We start from the raw sequence: 18,240 nt of genomic DNA, 5'->3' as shown, positions 1-18,240 counted from the left end.
TCCACCTCCTGGGCTCGAGCCAGCGCCCCTGCTCCGCCTCGCAAGGCTCTGGGATGATGCGCCCGGGCTTGTTCTTAACTTTCGTCGTTTTCCGAAGCCCTTTCGATCCTCAAGTTTAATTGACCAGAAATCCTGCTTTAATTGTGTGACATTTAAGTTTTTTTAAAAGACAAGCAGGAGACGAAATATGTCACAAAATGTTTCCAAGTCGCTCATTTGAATTTCAATTTAATTTATAGCTCTGATCACCGAGTGCCAGGGAAAGTGTGGTAAGGGGGGAGGAGAATAACTGCTGCTTGGGGGGGAAATGCCTTCTGGCACGTGCCAGGGATGGCTGTCTCCAGGACTGCTGGGATCCTATCCGCTGGCAGTGAGGCCAGCAGAGTTTTGGTTCTTCCCAAATTGCTTGGGATGGTTTTTATAGAGCCCACAAGTAGCATGCATCCTTCATTGGCAAGTGTTTCATGTGGCCCTTGAGGGATTACCCAAAGGAGACCCTAGCTGCAAGCTGGAAGGCCTGGGAGGAGGTGGCTTAAGAAGAGAATCCCTCTCAGATGCCCAACCCGTGTGATAACCATGCCTCTGAGGCCCAGGCATTTCTCTTCCCCATGCTTCAGTGCCAGTACTTTGCTTTGGATTTACGGGGACAGCGTAGAGTAGGGAAAATACCCTTCTGTTTGACTTAAGAGGTCCGATGTTTACTCCTTCGAGCCATCGCAGAGTGTGCTGGCTAAGATGAGATACCGGAAGCCAACAGCCTGAGAAGAAGAGCAGTTTTCAAGATGGGAAGGGAGTGAAAGGCCCCGCGTTGAAAACGACCAAGGACTAGGGGGATTCAGAGCAGGGGGTTGTTAGCCTCAGCTAAGTTTGGCTGGACTTCAGAAGTCAAGACAGGTGAGCTTGAAGAGTAGACGGGTCAGGGCAGAGTTGGCACTTTAATCTCTGGATGGGGCACCCTCGAGGGCCCTTGAGTTCGGAGTGGGGTGGTAATGGCTGGAGCTTAGGACGAGTGTGATGGGAACCCGTCAAACCAATAGCACACGGTATGCCACTGGGTGTGTGTAGTCGGGAGAGGTCATGGGTCAGGGGAAAGTAATTCCAGACCCAGGCCTGGGTGGTCTTGGGGGAGGAGCTGCAGGCTGGCATCTGGCATCGGGTGCCGCAGTAGAGAGGCTGGGCACGGACAGTGTGAGCCACTCATCCGTTTTCTGGGGCTTGCTCTTTGTTGTTTTCTGGTTTTAGTTTTTCTTCACCACTTTGCACTCACGGATCACCTACTGGCAACTTGATCGCACTGTTTTATTAAATAGTGTCATGTGGAAACCAGTTGTTTTATTATAATGCTTTTTGGCTTATACTGGAATTTTGGGCATTGAGGAACTTATTTATGACAAACAAAATCAAAATTTTATATCTTACATTTTTCTAACATGTGAAACACTAACCGGCACACATCACGGGTTCATTGATACGTGTAATGCAGTAGTGATGTGTTTGCCATCTTCCACCTGGTGTTTTTCTATTCGAGCAGATAATGCAGTCTCGTTCTCTTCCTCCCACATTAATAAAATGTAATTTATTGTCCAGTCTGTTGTTTGAAGATGATGTGGAGGGACATTCTCTTTCTACGTAACACCAACTGATTGTTTTAATGTATATCTCAAGATATATCCCATCTCTTTATGTCCCTTTTCATGCAATTTGGATGGAAAATTTCAAGGAAGCATACAGTTTTGAAAAAATGTGTGCTGGCATAAGTTTGTCCTGTTTAATCACCAGCAATCTCTTCATGTCCCCTCAGAAGGGACACCCAAGTGATTTGCTGGATTTACGATGTCCCCTCAGAGGAGACATCTGAGTGCAAACGGTTAATTTGCAGTGACATTGTGCAGTGAAGTTTGTGTAAAAAATGACTAGGATCAACCGGGCTCGGTGGCTCAGCCTGTAATCCTGTGCTTTGGGAGGCTGAGGTGAGTGGATTGCCTGAGCCTGCGGGTTCGAGACCCGCCTGGGCAACTTGGCGAGACCTCAACTCCACAATAATTTTTTTAAAAAATTAGCCGGGTGTGGTAGTATGCGCCTGTAGTTCCAGCTACTTGGAAGGCTGAGGCAGAAAGATAGCCGGACCCCAGGAGTTCGAGGCTGCGGTGGCCTCTGGGCGACAGAGGCCAGAGTCTGGGCGACAGAGGCCAGAGTCTGGGCGACAGAGTAAGACTCCAACTAAAAAAAAAAAAAATTACTAGGATCTTTAATGATCGTTTATCATTCTCTTCATTAATACTTTCCCCATTCATACATTCCAAGAAGTATTAGCAAGTGCCAGCCAGTAGTTTATTGACGCCATCCCTTTCAAGTCCGCAATGAAGGTAAAAGAAAGCTCTAGATCAGCCAGGTGTGGTGACTTACTACTGCCATCCCAGCACTTTGGGAGGTGGAGGCAAGAGGACTGCCTGAGCCCAGGGACTCCAGACCAGCCTGGGCAACTTGGCATCTCTACAATAAATTTTTTAAAATTAGCCTGGTCTGGTGGCATGCGCCTATAGGTCCAGCTTCTTGGAAGGCTGAGGCAGAAGGATCACCTGAGCCCAGCAGGTCGAGGTTGCAGTGGCCATGAGCGTGCCACTGCACTCCAGCCTGGGTGACAATGAGACTCTGGCTCAAAAAGAAAAGAAAACTCTAGATCCTGCGTTGAGCACTCAGAGTGAGCAGCTTCACAGGAGTATGTTTGTACGTTGCCTCCTTTTGAGAGTTCAGTTAACAGTGTATCTCGTCCCAGAGAACTTTATGATGGAGTCTTCATCTTCTTTATTAGTGAAGAGTCTTCTGGCAGATAACCTAACTCAAATTGACTGACTTAGGAGGAATTTGGTTTAGTAACTGAAAAGTAGCCAGAGTTCATGAGCAGATTGGGCTTTAAATATGGCTGAAGGCCGGGCGCAGTGGTTCACGCATACAATCCCAGCACTTTGGGAGGAGAAGGTGAGAGTATTGGCTGAGCCCACAGGTTTGAGACCAGCCTGGGCAACTTGACAAGGCCTCATCTTTGTAATAAATCAAAAAATTAGCCAGGCGTTGTGGTATGTGCCTGTAGTTCCAGCTTCTTGGATGGCTGAGGCGGAAGCATCACCTGAGTTCAGCAGCTCAAGGCTGCGGTATCCATGAGTGTGCCACTGCACTCCAGCCTGGGTGACAGATACTTAGTCTGAATAAATAAAGTTGGGTCCACAGGCTCACAAGATGGCTCTGCATCAGTCCACACTGCTTCCCTGGGCTACCCTGCATGCTGTATGGCCTCCCCACCTGGTGCCACCAGCAGCCCTGGGCAGATATGGTCCTTCAGCCAGCTGTTCCAGTAGGAAGAAAGCTCCTTTTCCCAGGCATCCCAGCAAAGTCCCAGGATTGAGTGCCATCAGTCCAGTTGGGTCATGTACTGAGGTTCCCATCCTGAACTCATTACTGTGGAGGGATGTAGAATTCATGGACTGACCAGACCTGGAAAGCGAGCCACCATAGGCAGAGAGCACGGTGGGGGTAGGGGGCAGTGGTCAACCCCACCAGGTATAGGCTCGGGCAGTCACTGCAGGAAAATGGAGATTGAGGTGCTGCTTTCAAATGAGCAGAGGGACATCAAGCAGGCACTCATCCACCTTCAGCGCGATGCTGTTGAGCTACGAACAAGGTCAGACTCCCCCAAAAATCTTGGCATTAAAGAGATTCAGCCACTGTTTCAGTGTACTCTATGAGTCAGTTTCCACCTAGGCTGTGCACACTCTGGTTTTGGGTTTTTTTGGTTTTTGGTTTTTTGTTTTTTTAGTCGGAGTCTCTCTCTGTCACCCAGGCTGGAGTGACATCTCACAGCCACTGCAGCCTCGACCTGCTGGGCTCAGGCTATCCTTCCGCCTCAGCCTTCCAAGTAGCAAGAACTATAGGCATGTGCCACCACACCTGGCTAATTTTTCTTGATTTATTGTAGAGACAAGGTCTCGCCAAGTTGTCCTGGCTGGTCTGGGGCCCCTGGGCTCAGGCAGTCCTCTCGCCTCGGCCTCCCAAAGTGCTGGGATGGCAGGCGTGAGCTGCCTCCCCAGCCCATCTTCTCTCCTTCTTGTAAGGACACCAGTCGATTGGGCCCACCCCCAAGGACCGCATTTCAACTGGATCATGACTGCCAAGACCCTGTTTTCAAGTACGGTCTCATTTGCAAGTGTCACAGACGGGATTGCAACGTGTCTTCATAGGGGACACAGTTTAGTCCACAGCACTGGTCAGACTTTCTGGACAAATATTTGGGAAAAGTCAAAATAACTTAAATGATACCCTAAATAGAATTAGAGGTAACTGTAAAAAAATACTTACCAGAAAAACTAGGTTCTTTCAAAGTGAGGGGAAAGTTCTGAATACTTGGTAAAATACTGTGTCCATGAACAAGGCACTTTAAATGTTACATGTTAGCAAACCCCTCTACCTTACAGAAACTTTTCCTGCTCTTACACCACCCATGCGCACAGAATGCCACACAAGATTGGATTTGTGGTTGTCAGCTCCTCTGGACATGAAGACGGCTTCAGTGCCCGGGAGCTCATGGTCCACGCACCAACTGTCAGTGGGTGGAGGTCGCCCAGGTAAGAGTGGGACAGAGCGTGGCATCGAGGCCAGGGGATGTAGGGGTTCCTTCCATCCCAAGCCCCAGATTTTATAATGTGGCTGTCAGGACCACAAGGTTGGCAGGTTGTGCCACAGTGTCAAGTATCTCCTTCTGTAATGGATTCTTTTTTTTCTGTTTAATGTTTTTAAAGAAGTTTGCTGACCCTCTTTCCCTTTTCACATTCATCTGTACTCACTTAGGAAAATGTGCAAAGAAGGAACAGAAATGAACCCCATAGTTGTCCACCCACATTCCCTGACCACATGCTGGGTCTCATCATTGTCCACCTGTATTCCCTGACCACACTCTGGGTCTTGTCGCTGTCCACCCATGTTCCCTGACCACACACTGGGTGTCGTCTGCTGTCCAGCCCTGCTCCCTGATCACCTGCTGGGTCTCAACATTCTCACCTATTTTCTGTGCAAAAGTTGTATTTGCAATTTTTTTTCTTTTTTTAGTTTTACGGTTAGAATCCTATGATAAAAGGTCTTGTGTCACTGCTTTTACATAACAATAAGTTTTAACACAATGTCCCTTTCACAGTTCTCTTGAGCGTGTGTACACCTTTATAAAAATGTCACACTGGGTATGGTGGCTCAGCCTGTAATCAGCCAATCAGGAGGCAGAGGAGACTCACTGGAGCCCAGGAAGTCGAGACTACCATGAGCTGTGAAGGTGCCACTGTGCTCCAGTCTGGGTGACAGAGAGAGACCCTGTCTCTTAAAGAAGAAGTTCACTGCATGCTTAGTTGTTATTTTCCCGAAACATCAAGTCTGTTTTGCCTCTGTGGCTTCAGTCTTCATTCTTCAGGCAGTCGCACCAGCTATGAGGAGCCGAGTGGGTGTCACGTGGGCACTGACAACCACCCTCCACCCTCAGCATGTGGCACAGGCTCTGTCCCACCTCCCCTGCACCATGTTCCTCATGGCTTGTTTTCAAGCCTGAGAAGAAGTTGCTGTTTTATTCCTGACTCATGAGTGAGTAAATACATATGGCATTTTAAATTCGGTCATATAGCCCTGTCTTGCTTTTATTCAAAAGATGTGTTGCTGAACATTGAACATGAATCACGTTTAAAATTAAAACATATTTTCCTTCCAGCATTTTCGAGGGTTCCCACTAAACAAGACTCCCTGTCCCTCCGTCTCCCTGAAGCACGTTCTCAAGGGACTGAGAAATGAAGACAGGAAAGCAGCTGGCGGGGGCAGAGCACCTTGGCTGCAAGTGGAGCTGGGGTCGGAGGCTGTGGGCATCCTAGGGCCACCACAGCCCGGCTAGAGAGCAGAAGGAAGAGTGTGTCCCCCCACCCCACCAGACTCGCCTCTCCAGCTCAGTCAGGCTCCCCGGGCGGAGGGAACCACGGGACTCCATTCCCCACAGAGGCCCTGGACCGTAACTGCACTGGTCCAGTGAGTCTGTGTGGGTTAAAGGTTCTTAAATGCATGCACAGCATGTCTCTGTTGGTAATATTTGTAAACATAACACCACAGGGTTCTGTTGTGCGTTGACATGGGAATTCTGTAAGGGCTTAACAGACACTCATCTTAGTAACCTGCTTCCAGAGGGTGTTCAGAGCAAGGGCATGTGGCTCCTGGGTCCCAGGCTCACACCAGCCCACACCAGGAAGGGCTCCGGGGTCTCCTGACTTCTCTGAGGCCAAGCACGTCGCAGGAAGGTCAAGGAAAACATCCCCAAGCCTCCTAAGGACAGCGTGATCTGTCCCCACAGGCTCTAGAAGGTGCACCGGAGCCCTTACAGCTCTGGGAGGTGCTGCAGGGTTGGTGCACAGGACCAAGGGCAGTGTCCCAGCCCCATTCTTACAACCTCAGAATTCAGATACCCTGAGCTTTTCAGAGCAAGACGCTTTTCCAAAAAAACATAAAATTTACACCTGCAACTGTCGTCTCTGGGCATCCATTTCTTTTAATTGCCATATTATTTTTATTCAAAAAAATCTACAGCTGTCAATTTATCTTGAAAGGATAGATACATACCAGCCATTTTAGACGTGTTGAGCCTTTTTATATTCATCTTAAAGAGTATCTTTTATTCATCTGTAAACTGTTTACCAGCTCCCAGTTGAGTAGCTAAATCATAGACCCTTTTCTGAAGGATTTTCAAAAGTGCAGTCCTTCACCACTCAGTGATCGGAATGCGTCCTGAGAACAGTGCCAGGAGTGGATTCCACCACTGTGTGAGCTCCTAATGTGCTTATGCGAACCTGGACAGCAAAGCCAGCTCCACACCTGGGCCGTGTGGTGTCACCTGTTGCTCTTAGGCTGCAGACCCGAACGGCGTGTGACTATTAGGTAGTATCTGCATATCTGTACATATCTACACACAGAAGAGGCTCCCTCAGCCCAGTATTAGAACAGCACCTTGTCTATGCCACACAGCTTCACAGTTTTGTCAGTTGTCCTGACTTTTTAATGGTTTTGGAGTTAGTGTTTTTTAGTAATTAAGTTCAGCATAAACTATATGTGACCTACGTTTAAAAACAGTAAATACCTTAAATGTCTATAGCGGCATTTTACCAATACGAAAGACAAGACCTTCACTTCCCAAGGCGCCTGGTGTCCCAAGGTGTGCTGGCTGCTCTCCTGCCCCGGATGTGTCTTTTACAACCTTTGTGGTTTTCAAAAGGTCAGGCTGCCGTTCCTTCAGAATAAAGAGTGCAGATCTGCCCGTCAGCCTCCATCCTCTCCCACCCTCAGCCCCAAGCTCGGTTTCCATACAGACTTCCTCAGATATTTCCACTGGCTGGCCACAGGGCCTCACACCTGGAATCCCAATACTTTGGGAGGCCGAGGCAGTATTGCTTGAGCCCAGGAGTTTGAAACCAGCCTGGGCAACATACCAAGACCTCATCTCTACAATAAATCAAAAAAATTATCCTGATATGGTGGTGCACACCAGTAGTAAGAGCCTGACACAAAAAACACACACACACACCAAAAAAAACAGATGTCTACTGCCTCAAACCTTTTCAGCTGGGTGGCCCTTTCTTTTTGTTGTTGTTTTTGTTTGTTTGTTTTGTTTTGTTTTGTTTTGTTTTTGTTTGAGTTGGAGTCTCACTCTGCCGCCCCGGCTGGAGTGCAGTAGCACACTCACAGCCACCCCAGTGTCAACCTGCTGGGCTCCAGTGATCCTTCCACCTCAGCCTTCCAAGTAGCCGGAACTACAGGTATATGATACCATACCCGAATAATTTTTTTTTTAATAGAGATGAGGTCTCACCAAGTTGCTGGGGCTGTCTCGAACCCATGGGCACAGGCAATCCACTTGTCTCGGCCTCCCAAAGTGCTGGGAGTACAGACAGAGTCACTGAGCCCAGCCTGGGTGGCCGTTTCTTAACTCTTCCCTCTTTTGTCCACTCATAGTTACTGGGTACTTGCCTCCTGCAAGTATGATTCCAGGTGTTGATCATACAGCAGCCAAAAGAGGGAGGTCACTGCTGACTTGACCTAATTGTCCCGTTAGAAGCTGCAGGACAGGACTTGGGCCACGGGAGCTGGGGTGCTGTTGCTGGGGTAGAGGCTGATGGAGCAGGTCAGGTCAGTGGTTCTGTGTGTTGATGGCTTGATGCCTTCTGGATGCTGCGTGGAAACATCACGTCTCCCACCAGGTGCGTAGAGGAGTTGGGCTTGGAGAAGTGTCCAGGTGGAGCTCCTTGATAGCAGGACGTTTTAAAGTCACGGGGCTGATGGGATTCCCCCATGGTCTGTGGAGAGGAGAGAGCCTGAGCCTGGCCCTTGATGTGTTCAAGGCTGGATGGAGGGCGGGGAGCCAGGGGGAGGAGGAGGACCAGGAAGAGGTGTGTCATGGACACAGAGGCGGTTGCGTGGGCTGACCAAAGTCAGCGTCACAAGAGGCAGCACCTGATGTCAGGGAGCTTCGCGGTGGCCTTCCTCGAGGTAGCCGTGGGCAGGGGGGCCAGTGCCCTCCTGGAGCGAGGCGGGGGGGCATGAGGAGATGGTAGAGACTACACACAGCTCCTGCCTGGGGATGGGCGCCCAGGGAGGATGCAGAGTGCCAGGACGGTGTTCTCAAATGGGGCCTTCCAGAGTGTTTTCATTGGCGGGATGGTCTGGTCGAGGGCTAACCGCGGGAGTTGAGGTCTCCAGGAGGCTGGCGCTGGAGCGGGCTCTGTCCGGTGTACTGGGTAAGTGGGGGAGTGGGCACACCAGCCCCGGGGAGGAAGAGCCCCCCTAGACGGGCCCCTGTCTGAATGTGTCTGTCTTCTCGGTGAAGTGTGGGGACAGGTGAGCAGCAGCCGGTGTAGGGAGAAGAGGGGGAGGGAGAGGATACCAGGTGGGGGGGTGGTTCTCCTGGGAAGGGGCTGGTTCCACCTGCCCCACCCTCCAGAGCCTCCTGCTCCACATGCCCGTAATCCCTGCCGGCCTCTGGCAGGCCTGGCCAGCAGACTGGTGCACTCCGTCGTCCTGAGCACTTGGGCCTTGCCTGTCTGACCTTGTGCTCCTGGCATGTGCTTGTCTGACTCTTGTTTTGTTTCTTAATCTCATGTCTAAGCAAAATGAGAAACTTTGACACGTGCCACAGTTAGGACTCGTCCCCGATGCTGCAGGTGTGAGTGGCAGGCCCTCCCCAAATCGTGATCACGTGCAGTCCTTTCATGTTTGGGCTCTCATGCCTGCCAGCACAGCCTCTCAGGACTGACTTGTTTATCCTGGGATGAACTTCAGGTCTCACCTCCAGCCATTCACCAGCTGCCGGAAGTGTGGTCCACGGAGGGTGGGGGCAGAGCCAGCCAAATCTCAGTCCCCAGCGTCCGCTCCGACCCTGAGTGGCTAGAGAGAATGGGAACAGTGTCACAGTGACCTGTGTGCCTTCAGCACCTACAGTCCATCCGGGTCTCAGCAGGTGCTGTTTGATGCTTCTTGCCTTGAAAGAGGGATGCTGGCATCTAGAAACCCTCTCAGAAATTGTTCAGGAAAAGCAAAAATGTTTTTTGCTTTGCTTTCAGATTCTGCCAGTTTCCACAAGAACTTGTTCTCCAGATGGTGGAGAGATGTCGGATAAGAAAACTGCAATTGCTTGTACACCAGTACATGATTTCAAGTAAAATTGAGTTCTACATCAGTGAGAGCTTGCCCGAGTACTTTGTACCATATCAAGCAGAGCGATTTCGAAGACTTGGGTAAGAATGAAATCTAAAATATAAATGAAAATGAAATATAATGGAGGCCAGCTGTGGTGGCTTTCACCTATAATCCCAGCACTTTGGGGGGCCAAAGTGGGAGGATCACCTGAGGCCAGGAGTTCGTGATCAGCTAGGCAACATATCAAGACCTTATCTCTACAGAAAAACAAAAAATTACCCGGGCATGGTGATACATCTGTAGTCCCAGCTCCTTGGGAGGCTAAGGCAGGAGGATCGCCTAAACCCAGGTGGTTGAGGCTGTGGTGAGCCATGATTCTGCCACTGCGCTCCAGTCCAGGTAACTGAGTGATGCCCAACTCAAAAATAGTAATAATAATTATATTGAATGGCAATTGTAAGCCTGACTAATTCTACCCCATAGCTCTTAAAAAACAAATGATCACCCCCACTTTGGTCCTCTGTCAGGGATGGTCTGCGTACATGGTTCCTTTGCCGCCGCCTCCGTTGAACGTGCTTGGAAGCCTTACAGTCACTTTAAAATTCTGCTCTTTAGCGCCACTTTTCAGATGCGGAGCTTTTCCTAGGGCCACTAATTAGAGTTGGACTTCGGGGATTTTGACCTGGGTTTCTCATTCTAGATTTGGCTTTTATTTAAACCTATTGACCCTGCGTGGAGGAGGTGTAGTTTTAACAAAATAAGTGGAAACAACCCCCCGAGCTCAGGAGCAACGGGGCGGTCTCACTGCCCAGCCCACATCACGCCAGCACGTTCTTCTGCTACTTTCCTCAGCTATGTCCCTCTCTGCGATAACAAGAAGACGGGCTGCAAGGCCCGGGAACTGAAGTCGGTGTACGTGGACGCAGTAGGCCAGTTTCTGAAGCTGATATTTCACCAAAACCACATCAACAAATACAACATATACAACCAGGTAGGACAGTGGGCGTCACCTCTGGCCCTGCCCCTCCCTCGAGAGCTTTGTAGTCATCTGCCCTCGATGCGTTTCCTAGAGGGTCTTGCCAGAGAGGGTCTTCTCTGGACAAGGCTGGCCTCTCTGGGCTGTTCCAGCAGCCTCTAGGCACACGTGGCTCTTGCCCACTGGAAATAGGCCTTGCGCCAACGAGAGCTGCTGCCAGCGTCACCAGGTGGTGACTTCGCAGATGGGGCCACGAGGGGATGTGAGCGCAGCCATTAAGATGGTCATTCCAATTACATGTGATAAATGATGAGATTTTTGGCTCGTTTATGTCAGCCTTATTATTACAATTCATTTCTTCTGCATTTTTTGTTAGTGGCTTCTTTGAAACTCGAAGGGGCACATGTGGCTCACATTTGGCTTGTGCTGGGCGGCTCAGTTCCACGTGCGCCCTCCCAGCTGTCACAAACCAGTCCCTGTAGAAACTGGGCACACATGTGGCATGTAGTACTGACTCTACAGCTCCAGGCTGCCAGTTCTTGAGCCCGCCCTTCCTCCCTTTCTTTCTTTCCCTCCACATGATGAATGTAGTAGGAACCACTTGTGTCCCAAGCAGTCTTGCTAACTAGCACGAGTACTTACAACCCCCCTTGCCCCTCTGAGAAGTATGCAAGCTTTTCAACAAGTCAGATTTGCAGGTCGAGCTCACGAACTGGAAGTTGAGCTGCTTGGTCTCCTACAGCATTACAGGACAGTAAGCTGGAAGGATGATCCTGAAACGCTTTGACTTCCTTCTCTGCTCCTGCATGAGTTCACCATCCGTGACCTGGTTAAGTAGTTAGGCTACCATGGGGGGGGGGTGTGACCCTCACTCAGGTGAGAATCAAGAATCACTGACTTGGATAAACTGAGCTGTTAATTTACCTTTTTACTTCACTGTGTAATTTACCAGTATCATATAACTATGACTTCTGTACTTAACCTTAGTGGATGGTTCATTATAAGACTAGATGAAAACTTTGGGGGTTTATGGCTATTATTGTTTTAACATCCTTTAAATGCTTAAAATAGCCATTTGGTTTAGCATTAGAATATTGACTTACATAATTTGTTAAAAATTAATAGTAATTATTTACATTGGCATAATATTTTGTAATTAATGCACTCTTATTTTCATCATCCCATTTTGATAACAGTATCAGTCAGAGTTTATTATGAAGGGATTAAGTAATCTCAAGTGTTTTATACTTAATTTCTATTGATTTAACTCTTTCTTAGGTTGCTTTGGTTGCAATAAATATAATTGGAGACCCTGCAGATTTCAGTGATGAAAACAACATTGTAAGTTTGAGACATTTAATTGTAAGGAAGAAAATGTATATCTAACAGGAGGGGATCACTTATTTTTCACCACAAAAAAATATCATTTTAGCCGGGCTCGGTGGCTCAGTGTGTAATCTCGCGCCTTTGGGAGGCAGAGGTGAGTGGATTGCCTGAACCCACGGGTTTGAGACCCACCTGGGCAGTGAGACCTCATCTCTACAATAAATCAAAAAATCAGCCAGGCATGGTAGCGCATGCCTGTAATTCTGGCTACTCGGAAGACTGAGGCGGAAGGATCGCCAGAGCCCAGCAGGTCGAGGCTGCGGTGGCTGGGAGCAACCACTGCACTCCAGTCTGGGCAACGGAGTAAAACTCCAACTCAAAAAAAATCATTTTAAAAATCTTGGCCAGGCGCAGTGACTCATGCCTATCTATAATACCAGCACTTTGGAAGGCCAAGGTGGGAGGATAACTTGAGACCAGGAGTTCAAGACCAGCCTGAACAACATAGTCAGACCCCATTGCTACAAAAAGTTTAAAAACTAGCTGTGCTTGATAGCATGCACCTGTAATCCCAGCTGTTGGGAAGGCTTAGGCAGGAGGATCACTTGAGCCCAGGAGTTCAAGGCTGCAGTGAGCTACAGAAACACCACTGCACTCCAGCCCTGGTCAACAGAGCAAGACCCCATGTCTTAAGAAAAAATAAAATAAAATTCATAAAATTGACTAGTGAATTACTTCAGGTATTTTTTAGCAGCTATAGTATTTTAAACTTTTACTCAGCAATTTTAGCTGTCCCTCCAAAAGAATAGGTTCATTGAATCTTGCTGACAACTTTCTATCAAATAATATTAAGATTTTATGTTGCTCCCTTTTTTGCTCTGAGATGCTAAGCAGATGTCTTGCTCCCAAAGTCCTCTAGAGAGAAGCTGATTGACCACTATCTCGGGCACAACACCGAGGATCCAGCTCTGGAAGGAACTTATGCTGGGTAAGCATTCTGCTCCCCGAGACAAGAAATGCCTGTACCTTTCCTCGGAATCATGGTAGTGTCCATTGCTTCCAAAGGATTCTGGATTTGAGAGCCTCTAACTTCAGTTTAGAGCTGGATGAGCCACTGATTGGATTGTTTTAAATTTACATGAAGATTAAGGCCACTATTTATTTAACACCTTCATGGCTTGCCCTTCAGAGACTACGTCATTTTTCACATCAGGTATTACCAGAAGGTTCCTACAGTGCATTTAGAGAAACGATCTAGCCTTTGATATTTTATTGACACAAGCAGATGTATAGATAAAAATCAAAGATATTAATCAACCCAGAATATCTGTTAATGGAGACTTATCTTATAGCTACTTTAAAAGTTTATTCTTTAGGGGAATGAGAAATATATATCATACCTTTTTTTTTGAGTCAGGATCTCACTGTCACCCAGGCTGGAGTGCAGTGGCATGCTCACAGCCACCACACCCTTGACCTGCTGGGCTCAGGTGATCCTTCCACCTCAGCCTTTCAAGTAGCTGGAACTATAGGCACACACCACCACTCCTGGCTAATTTTTTGATTTATTGTAAAGACGAGGTCTTGCCAAGTTTCCCAGGCTGGTCTCAAACCTTGGGGCTCAGGCATTCCTCTCACCTCTGCTTCCCAAAGTGCTAGGATTACAGGCATGAGCCACCATACCTAGGCCATACCCATTTTAAAAACACAATTTTCACCAGTTCCCCTCTGTCTATCAATGTGTTCTTTTTTTTTTTTTTTTTGAGTTGGAGTCTCACTCTGTCTCCAGGCTGGAGTGCAGTGGCACGCTCGTGGCCAGCCCAGCCTTGACCTGCTGGGCTCAGGCAATCCTTCCACCTCAGCCTTCCAAGTAGCTAGCACTATAGGTGTGTGCCACCACACCCAGCTAATTTTTTGATTTACTGTAGAGATGAGGTCTCTCCAAGGGAAGGGAAAAATGAACCTTGGGTTCAGACAGTCCTCTTGCCTCAGCCTCCCAAAGTGCTGGGATTACAGGCTTGAGCCACCGTGCCCGGTAACATATTCTTCATGTTAACAATTGCACTTATGTTGTCTGTTGCCTCTTTTTTTTCAGTGTAAGAACGCTTGGTGGGTCCAGAGTGGGAGATTAGAGAGCTCTTTGGCTCTATCCCTGGTCACCCTCTCTTTCCCTGGGCACCTCTTTGGGACAGTAGCTCCCTCAGCACCCTTGTCATGTGCTTGCTATGGATGACAGCACGGGGACCCCATTCAAAGATGCGTGATCAATAGAAAACAGGTGCTAGCCGGGCTCAGTGGCTCAGCCTGTAATCCCACACTTTGGGAGGCTGAGGTGAGTGGATTGCCTGAGCCCGCGGGTTCGAGACCCGCCTGGGCAACTTGACGAGACCTCATCTCTACAATAAATCAAAAAATTAGCCAGGCGTGGTAGCGCGCGCCTGTAGTTCCAGCTACTCGGAAGGCTGAGGCAGAAGGATCACCGAAGCCTAGTAGGTCATGGCTGCGGTAGCCGGGAGCGGCCATTGCACTCCAGTCTGGGCGACAGAGAGAGACTCCATCTCAAAAAAAAAAAAAAGAAAACAGGTGCTGTCATAGTTGCACCAACAAAAAAGAAGAAGAAATAATAATAACTTTTTAAAAAATAAGGAATTCAAATGATCCCTGGTTCTTCTCGGATGGCTACTTCTGAATAAAGAAAAGATTAAGCATTTAAACTTCAAGTTCGCCACAGTTTTCAGTGTAATTTCATTTTTCCCTTCATACAAACTGCTGACTTGAAGTGATTGACACTCAAACTGGACTCTTGTGGTTACACAAAGCAAGGAGTGGACTCCCTGGCTGCTCAGGAGCTGGCGAGCGGGCCAGGAGCCTCCCCCACAGAGATGGGCGCAGGCAGGTAGGGAGCCTCCCTCCCACAGAGGCGCCTCCTGTCCCTCGGCCTGCCTTCCCATGGCCCATCCTGCTTCGCAAGGCCGTGGTGGGGGATGCAGGCCAGGCGACTTCGGGCTCAGGAGCGCAGACGGCCAGAGCCCGCTTCTCCGTCTCTGCTTCAGATACCTCCCTTTGCTCCCAGGAAGGTAGCAGGAGCCTTCTTGTTTTTCAGAAGGATGCTTCGAAAAGTGTCCTTGCACATAGGAGCCTGTCTCTCTCCTGGGTGGCCTCATCACTGTGCCCACACCCAGGTCTCTTCCGGTATTGATACGTTTTTAGCTTCTTAGTGTCTCCAGTAAACATTCTTCCTGTTTTCTTGATTGAGACTTTACATCAGTTGTCTTAATCCTGTTAGCCGGGTAGATGGCAGACTAGTTCACCTGTCCTGCCTCATGCCTGAATCTCATGGGGGGGCCATGAGCAAGTTAGGAAGAGCTTGTGGCTGTCAGTGCGGGCTGAACTGATGCAGGATCCAGCCTCACCTCTTGGGCTCTGTACCCAAGCAGGTAGAAGGCACTCTGTGCCACTGCTGAGTCACCAGGCATTCAGGCTGGGACACCACAGGACATTATGTGTTTTCCTTTGTAGGAGTTTTATAATCAGATGTAGTGTTTGTGCTCATCTCTGGGACCTCAAGTGACTTAGACTTAAGGATGGAGTATGTGTCAGCTAAGAATGACCAACATGAGCTAATAGAATCACTAAAAGGCATCCCTATGTGGTCACTGGGATTAGATACACTTACAAGCTGCCAGCGCAAGCCTGTCCCAACCACTGGCCTGCTGGGAGCAAAGTGGGAGGTGCCAGAAGGGACGCTGGGGATTTTAAAGGTGAAGTTGTCTTGTGTCCTGTTTGAATGTATTGTGACTCGTTTACCAACTGAAGTTTTATGACAAAATAATATTTAATTCAAGCCTGCCTACTTCTCAGACTGTCCGGGTCACAGTGCACTGGCTGGCTTCATGTCGTCCATGTAGCAGCTGGAATGCTTGAAACTTGTCCTCACTAACATGTGTGCTGCTTGGTTTATGGCCCTACCCCATAGCTTAAAGGGAAGCGTGGAGGTCATATTTAATCAGAAGTGGGTTACCAGGTAACTAAGAAAGGCTCGTTCACTTCTAAAAGAGCACTCTGGTCTCCTCCCACACTCGGGGGCTGATGCCATGCACTTTAACACTTCGAGGGAGACTCAGGGTAGCAGTGCTTGACCTGTGATGTTCATCGAAGCTTCCGTGGTGGCGTCGTTATAAAGCATGGGTGTCCGGCCCACCTGGACCCACCACATCTCCTCCTTAGGGGTGGGACCTGATCGTCCACTTATTTTGTCCTTCCCCCCACCCCCCACCTTGTTCTAAGGTGGATTCACACCCACTGTCCTGTCCCCAGTGCCTACAGCCAGGCCTGGCCAAGTCTGCACTCAGTGTCTGTTGATTGGATGCATGAGCAAATGCACCAAGGGCTCCGATGCCCTGAAGTTGAATTCATGGTCAACAGCATGAGCTTTGGAGCCAGAAAGACCTGCTTGCGTGTAAGAGCTCCATGACTCGTGCAGGAGAAGCTCCGTGAACCGTGAGGGGAGGGGCATTTTCTCAGCTGCATCAGCAGCACTGAACTCACAGGGCTCCCCCACCACCACAGTAGCCAGAGATTGAAATTAGCTCTAAAATATTCATTTCTTCCCTTTAGGAAATCTGACTATATTTCTCCACTAGATGACTTAGCTTTTGATATGTACCAAGACCCAGAAGTTGCCCAGATTATACGCAAATTAGATGAGAGAAAACGTGAAGCTGTCCAGAAGGAGCGCTATGATTATGCCAAGAAACTGAAGCAAGCCATTGCTGATTTGCAAAAGGTATGCTTCCAGAAAAGCAGCTCCTGCTTGTGCCAGTGACGGACTCTGTGTGGAATTGGTATAACTGTGGTAAACAGAGCAATGGGTTACTAAAGGCTGTGAAGTGAACAGGTCCAAAGATCACATCAAATCAGTCATGGAGGCCGAGCATTCTAAAGGTGTCGAGGAAGGGGGGGGCCATCTTCCACCTGCTCACACTCACGTCAGTGCCCATCAGCCACCTCGATGCTGGGACCTTAGTGCTGGGAAGAATGGTGGGAAAACGAGCTGTCTGTCCCCAGCATGACGGGACTGCAGGGCTTTCCAGGTGCCAGAGCGGCAGGAAGCAGGCCTTGGCAGTGGGCACGGCCATCCCTTCCCTTGCCCTGTGTTCGTTCCCGCTATCTGTGAAGTGAACACGTGTTCTGACCAAGCCGTTCAAGTACTCCTCTGAAAGCGTGCCTTCACTCTACATAATCGGCCTGGATGAGAAACAGCCCACATCTGTGCTGCAGGTTGGCGAGCGCCTGGGGAGGTATGAGGTGGAGAAGCGCTGTGCGGTGGAGAAGGAGGACTACGACCTCGCCAAGGAAAAGAAACAGCAGATGGAGCAGTACCGCGCCGAGGTGTATGCACAGCTGGAGCTGCACAGCCTCCTGGACACTGAGCTGGTGGGTGCGGTAGCGGCAAGGCTGGGCCAGGGATGGGTGGGCGAAGGGCAGCTGGAGGAGGGAAGTTCAGCATGTTGCTCACCCAGTCAGGTGGGTGTTTTGTGAATGTCAGGCACAGACTTTGTTGGACTCGGACGACAGTTGCGGCGGATACCCCTCACCCTTACAGGCCTGCGCCAAGTGGGTTCTGGCCTTGCCATGTTCTGGAGGAGTCATAGCAGGGGGAGAAGGAACGAGTCAGGGCAGGAAGTCCGAGGGCCCTGTTGCTTTTGGCACTGTGTCCCTTTCCCTTCGTGTCTCCAGCTCTCAGGTTCCTTGTTTGCAAAATGAAATGAGGATCCTGCACTACGTACCCCTCAGTGCCATGAGGATAAAGTGAGACAATCACGCTGACAGCTTTAGCATGTTGGGAACATGGTTTTTGCAAGGCACTCTGCCTCTGATCTTTAGAACTCACAGGCAGGTGATATCCATCCCACAGGATAGATTAGGAAACTGAGGCCCAGAGACACAAGATAGCAGTGGAGAATGCATACTGTGGAGCTGGACTACCTGGGTTCATTCAGTCCAGCACCCCAATTCTAGCTGTGAGTATCAGACTATTATCAGTTCCATGCCTCGGTTTTCCCATCAGCTTTAAAGTGGAGTTAAAACAAGCATTAAGAGCATCCGCCTAAAGCACACAGCACCACGCCCAGTGTGAACAGCTGCACGCTCAGCTCTGCTTATCGGTATTGCACAACCCAACCCTCCATTGCAGACGCGGCGAAAAGCAGTGTCGTCAAACACGAGTCAACTCA

General features: G+C 49.2%; 1 protein-coding gene across 1 annotated transcript in view; it reads left to right on the top strand.

Annotated features, from left to right (window-relative positions):
- The first annotated feature begins 4,498 nt into the window (after window positions 1–4,498).
- Window positions 4,499–18,240, top strand: part of CEP104 (centrosomal protein 104) — a 43,904-nt gene continuing 30,162 nt past the window's right edge. The window contains exons 1-7 of the mRNA XM_021717911.1: window positions 4,499–4,619; window positions 9,627–9,800; window positions 10,555–10,693; window positions 11,957–12,019; window positions 12,916–12,992; window positions 16,622–16,790; window positions 17,285–17,440. Coding sequence (XP_021573586.1) covers window positions 4,507–4,619; window positions 9,627–9,800; window positions 10,555–10,693; window positions 11,957–12,019; window positions 12,916–12,992; window positions 16,622–16,790; window positions 17,285–17,440 — 891 coding nt within the window. The 5' untranslated portion in view covers window positions 4,499–4,506. The remainder of the gene's footprint in view (window positions 4,620–9,626; window positions 9,801–10,554; window positions 10,694–11,956; window positions 12,020–12,915; window positions 12,993–16,621; window positions 16,791–17,284; window positions 17,441–18,240) is intronic.

Source organism: Carlito syrichta, unplaced genomic scaffold (assembly GCF_000164805.1).
Source record: "Carlito syrichta isolate Samal-C Ts95f unplaced genomic scaffold, Tarsius_syrichta-2.0.1 Scaffold311497, whole genome shotgun sequence".
NCBI classification, from domain to species: Eukaryota; Metazoa; Chordata; class Mammalia; order Primates; family Tarsiidae; genus Carlito; species Carlito syrichta.
This window is presented reverse-complemented; position numbering and strand designations above follow the sequence as displayed.